Here is a 6,000-nt window from a genome sequence, read left to right as displayed (position 1 = left end):
CAGGAATCTCATGTCTTCCTACTGCTATGTTCTCAGTGCTCAAGGAAGCCTGACTCATTTGGGAAGGTAAATACATATTTATCAAATGAAAGAAGGGAAGAATGAGTGAAAATGAATGAACGAAGTAATTTAACAAAGAATTTGTTAGAACACTGAGCTAAGAATGGAAGAAATTAGTTAAGTTCAGGAGATGCCTTCCCTCAAATTGATTTTTGATCTAATTTATGAATTTTCTTAAGTGAGTTTTGCCTTCAGGGATGACTCAGACAGTTTGAGGGTCTTGAGAAAAAATATCTACACTTAAGCAGTTTGGGGTCTAATCGAAGTAGTTATTGATGAAAAGATATTTGCTAAGGTTCAATCCGAGACTATTTTTTCTTTTTTAAAAGAGTTATTTATTTAATTTTATTAATTAGTATTATTTTTAATTTGACCTGAGAGAAACAGAGAGAGAAAGAGTAAGTGAGAAAGCAGGTCTCCAGGTTTGGGACGCAAACCACGGTGGGCCATGTGGGGAGTCCAGCCCCGTAACCACTGGCCCCTGGGCCTGTAACTCTCAATGCAATATAGCAGATTTTGCCAGTCCAGTGGGTTGTTAATTATTACGTCCTGGTCACTGGAATCCATGCTGAAGTTCCCGACCTCCTCACCCCATCGACAATGGAGTGATGGATCCAGAGATTCCACCCATCTGCTTCAGTGCCTGTCATCTCTAGTCTCCATCCAGGGCCTGGCTGGAACAAGGATGAACTACCGGGAGGCTTCTTTGGAGCTGACGTCTAAGCATTCATTTTTTCCACCAGGAGATCAGCAAATAACCCCTTCCACCTGCTGCCATCCGAATTAGGAATTTGGTTACATCATTGATTTTCACTCCTGCTGGCTGAATTTTATTTTATAATCAGTCTCAAGGAGAAAGGAGGTGACATTTTACATGGCTGCCTCTGCCAGCCAACGTTTGCAGGGAGAACTCACTGTATCCAAGTTCATGCCGTGTCATTTGAGTCGGGAAGCCTCACACTTAGGAAACGTTGGCTCACTGTTCTTGAGCTTGATGGCAAACTTGAGAGATTTTAAAACAAAATCCTACTCGCCACGGCAAGACGAATAGAGGGACTCTAGTGCCATCTGTTGGCGTCCTCAGGAAATGCAAGCAATGAGTAGAACGTGTCCAAACCTGAAGATAGAATTGCTCAAGATGGGTGATTGTTTAAAGAAAGTAGATAAAAATAATGACAGCATTATACGCCAGCGTTTCAGAGAGGAAAATGCAATTATATTTTGATAAGTGTATAGTGACGAGAATTTACTGTTTCTGCAGTGTATGTTCTGAAATATGCTTACGATATTAAACGTTCTCTTTTGGCAGAAAGGATAAGATGAGTGGTTAGAAGTGAACTTTGGATTTTTCAAGTCTAAAATTGAGATGATTTTGTATAGTTTTCCCAGATGAAGAGAGTAAGGCATGTACTGAAAGATGTTGGGGCTGGAGTCCCTGGGCTATGCCCCCCTGTCGTCTCAGTAACTGGAACCACAGTCTCTTCCTTCACTCCTTGGAGACCGCAGTTTCCTGTAAACTTGGGATATGCATAAACTTTGGATTGATAACGTTTTTTAAGACTCAGTAAGGCTTTTTTTTTTTAAAGAAGTAGTCAACATTTATTTATTTATTTTAATTTGACCAGAGAGGGATAGCGTGAGAGAGAGAGGGCAAGTGAGAAAGCAAGCCACCAGGTCTGGGACTTGAACTGCAGTCGGCCATGTGGGAGTCCAGCGCTCTGCACCACCACACCACCCGCTGGCCCATCAGTAAGGCTTATTACTATACATCAGCAAATGGCTGTAGAAAGGGAATGATCCTTTAACTGCTTTTCCACACAACAGTTGGATCGTTGGGAAAGTCATGATGTATTTTTGTTTTTCTGTGCAAAAATGCATCATGACTTTTGCAATGACCCAATATTTCCTTTAGAAAAAGCAAACATTTACATACGTAGTTTTCATTTATTGCACAGTTATCTAGTTTTGACCAGAGCTAGGTATACTCAGCAATTGGGTCAAGCCTTCCTCATCCTCAGAGTATAAAATAAAAGCGGAGCTTCCTCTGTTAAGGGGGCTCTTGAGCTGCTGGTGAGTCGAGGCTGGTTGACATCAGCATAGCTGAGACACATAATAACTTTGTGTTCAAAATGCAAGAGAGGGGAACCAGCAGTTAGCGTAATGGCTATGTCGCTGGACTCCCATGTAGTCAACCGCGGTTCATGTCCCGGACCCGGTGGCTTAGAATTCACGCCGGGCGTGTGTGTGTGCATGCCCAAGATCCCGAGAGGAGAATGGAGGAGAAGGGATTGTGGCGTGACCATCCCCCCTGGGGGGTGATTTCTCGCTTTCTGTCTCTATGTCTCTCTCTGTCTGTCTGGTGAGCACACGCGCCCTATAGCTAAACCTCTCCAAAAAAAAAAAAAATGCAAGAGAGTAGGATCTTTTTGTTTTGTTTTGTTTTCCCACAGGGTGAGTGCGCTCATAGGAGAGAGATAGAAAGTGAGAATCACCCCCTGGGGTTGGGAGAGGAGTAGCCACACCACAGTCCCTTCTCCTCCATTACCCTCCTGGGATTTGGGGCATGCACACACACATGCCCTGTGTGAGTTTCAAACCACCAGGTCAGGGACTCAAACCTTAATCGCCAATGTGAGCCCAGAGCCTTAACTACTTCACCACCTGCTGTACGAACAGTACATGTTTTTAAAATAAAATGAAGAATCTAAATTTAGTTTAAACTTTATTTCTTTTAGAAAGATTTCTGGCTTTGATCTCCAGCCTGCTGGCCACCTGTTCTGCTGCCTTGTCAATTTGTCCCTTCTGAGCCTGGGGTCCTTAGCAGACTGCCACTGCCCCTTCTTCTCCTCATCTTCCTCAGCTCTCCTCTTCCCCTCTTTTCCTCCTTCCCCTTCTCCTTTCTCCATTTGCTTCTTTGTTCTTTTCCACCCCCTCCCTAACCTGTGACCCTCATTCCTTCATATCCATCCATGTATCCTGACCTGCTGTCACTCAGTACATCTGGCTGAATAATTTAAAATTTGAAAGGACCACCTCTTAAAGCCATATAAAAATTCATAAAGAAAGCATGGAAGTACAGTGGTGTTTAGGCATTTTCGTTTGTGCGTGGTAGAAGGAGAGCCCTTCCTAGGAGTTACGTTCCAACAAGGTCTGATGCTCACAGTTCGAGTGAGGGTAAACAGCTAGAATTCAAGTCAAGCCCTTGCCCTGCCCCACTTCTTGGTTCTTCCTCCTTCCTAGGTTCCAAGTCTTTGAGATTTTCACACTAGTCTCAATCAGTTCTCTGCTCTCAGCCTTGGAGAATGATGGTGCTTGCAGGGCCTGGGCCTTCGGCCAGCAGCCAGCTCAGTGTGGCAACGGCGTGGAGAGAGGGTTTGGTAAGGGGAGATCTGCATGGGAAGATCCCTGTCCCTTCCCTCCGGTCTCCTTAAACTCTTGAGGTCTTTTTACCTGCAAGGGAGACAAAATTTCTGCCAGGGGATCTGGCTGTTTGCTTCTCTTCCTTGAACTTCTTCAGTGTCCCTGAGACCCAGCCTCCCAGCCCGTCTCCCCTGGTGAAGAGTGTTTGGCCAGACTCCTCTTCCTTCTTGGCAGTGAACGTGCAGTGAAGCTCCAGGTGCACAGCCCCGAGTGTGCAAGCTTCCGTTCCAGGCAGGCGTTTTAGTTTTCTGGTCAGCTGACCCGAAGGTAGTGAACAGCTCTCTGGGCTTTGGACCCACTGAATGAAAGATATTGCTCCAAGCTCTGCTCTCCCCTCTTTGAGAAACCCATTTATTTATTTATTTTTTACCTTACCAGAGGGCACATGTGTTCACCAGAGAGAGATGGAGGGAGAGGGAGGAAGCGCCGACATGGGGCCTCTTGTTCCCCTCCCCACTGGGATTTTAGGCACTCAGGTGCATATGCTCAGTGTGTTTTTCTTTCTTTTCTCTTTTTCTTTCTTTCTTTCTCTCTTCCTTCCTTCTCTTTTTCTTTTTCTTTCTCTTTTTTCTCTTTTTCTTTCTTCTTTTTCTCTCTTTTTTCCTTCCCTTTTTTCCCCGTTTTTTCTTCCTTTTTTCTTCCTTTCCTTCTTTCTTTCTTCTTCCTTTCTTTCTTTCTCATTCCTGCATTCTTTCTCTTTTTTTTTCTTTAAATTTTAAATTATTTTCCAATTTACTATAGGGCATGGATGCTTTCTAGAGTGAGAGAGAAAGAGACAGAGAAAGAGGGAAACTGGCAAAGCAAGTCACCGGGTCCAGGACTTGAACTGCAGACAGTCATGTGGGAATCCAATGCCGTAACCACCACACCACCAGCTGGCCCCATCCAGCATGTTTTTCAGGCCACCCATTTGGGACTTGAACTATGTGGCCAGCCATGTTGGGGATCAGCTCCTTAACCACCAAGTCCTGGGGGCCCGAGACAAACTATTTGAGTGTTTTTTGGTTCCCTTGCCTTTTTGCTTTACTTTGGTGATTGTCTTAAGTGTTTTCAGAGAAATCATTCATTGACTTTGGCTGTGTAGGTTATTCAGGCTTGTCTGTGTGAGCAGCCATGTTGGCAGCCTGGGGGCCGGGTAGAGGTGAGGCCCACTCTGCTGCCCAGATAGGTATTGATTACCCTGAACAGATTTCTTTCTTTCTTCTTTAAAAAAATTGTTTTTAAGTATTTAATTTTATTTATCATTATTCTTTTTAAATTTTGCTATGGAGCACGTGCACTCACCAGAGAGAGACAGAAATGAAGAGGGAAAGTGAGAAAGCCAGCCAGGGACCAGCAGATGGTGTAATGGTTACATCTCTGGACTCACATGTAATAGACTATGGTTCGAATCTTGGACCCGGTGACTTAAAACTCATGCTGGGCACATGTGCGTGCTTGTGTGCCCAAAATCCCGAGAGAAGAATGGAGGAGAACGGATTGCGGCATGGCCACCTACCCTGGGGCAGGAGGGGGTGATTTCTCGCTTTCTGTCTCTGTCTCTCCAATAAGTGCAGATACTGTATAGTAAAAATCTCTTTAAAAAAGAAAAGAAATGAAAGAAAGCCACCACATCTGGGACTCGAATTGCAGTCAGCCACATCAGAGTCTAGTGCCCCCGACTCCTACACCACCTGCTGGCTCACCCTGGACAGATCTAAAAACCATGGAATTATTGGCCATCACTGAAAAATGCGGAGCTCATACAAATGGCATTTTCCTGGCTTCTCTTTGAACACTGGGAGATTCAGCAAGACAGATGTACGTGCCCGGGCCACCCACCACACCTACCTGGAGAAGCCACGCCATACGCTCACTGCCCCGTCGGTGTGGTGTCCAGGCCCTGGGCACTGGGTCCCCTCCCTCCTCCAGCCCACCCTTTATTTTTCCTACCGGTGACCACTTTACCCACCCAAGTGGCATTTGGGACATGAGTTTATATTTTCATTACTGTTTGCTTTCTCTTTTCCACTACGACTTTCCAGTGGTAGTAATTTACCGCACTTCTAGTTCATAGTTCACAGAAATGAAAAGCCCTCTGGCCATCATCTGGCCAAGTCTGTCCTCATTTAATATAGGTCCTACCCTGGAGCAGGGCTGACAACCTGCACGTGAGTCTGTCTCTAGAAAGTCGACAAACAGGGAGGCCAGTGCCAGATGTCCTGTGAACATTTTCCTGGCCCTGTTAAGTAGCATTGATGCTGGATGAAGCTAGTTAGGAGTTTGTGTTTCCCTCAGAAGCAAGGATCCCTGGTAATCTGATTTGTTTTTCTTTTCTAGGAACCCTCTTCATAAATCAAACTCCGAAGACAGCTCTATAGGTCAGTAACTACTTAGTTTAACCTGGTTTAACTACTTAATTATTTTCTTTTAATACTTTGTAGCAAATGTAACCATGTGAATATATAGTGATTACACAGAATCTCTTTACCTGGAAATAAACACTGGTAAGATTTCATTTTAAAGAATTATTTGCTTTGG

The 6,000-nt window shown here is 44.6% G+C and overlaps 1 protein-coding gene across 1 annotated transcript in view; it reads left to right on the top strand.

Annotated features, from left to right (window-relative positions):
* Positions 1–6,000, top strand: part of SASH1 (SAM and SH3 domain containing 1) — a 234,245-nt gene that overhangs the window by 129,408 nt on the left and 98,837 nt on the right. The window contains 1 exon segment of the mRNA XM_006154951.3: positions 5,800–5,840. Within this exon segment, the coding sequence (XP_006155013.1) occupies positions 5,800–5,840 (41 nt within the window).

This window comes from Tupaia chinensis, unplaced genomic scaffold (genome assembly GCF_000334495.1).
Source record: "Tupaia chinensis unplaced genomic scaffold, TupChi_1.0 Scaffold000427_1, whole genome shotgun sequence".
In the NCBI taxonomy this organism is placed as follows: domain Eukaryota; kingdom Metazoa; phylum Chordata; class Mammalia; order Scandentia; family Tupaiidae; genus Tupaia; species Tupaia belangeri.
Note: the sequence above shows the minus strand (reverse complement) of the source record. Positions and strands in the feature narration are given on the sequence as shown.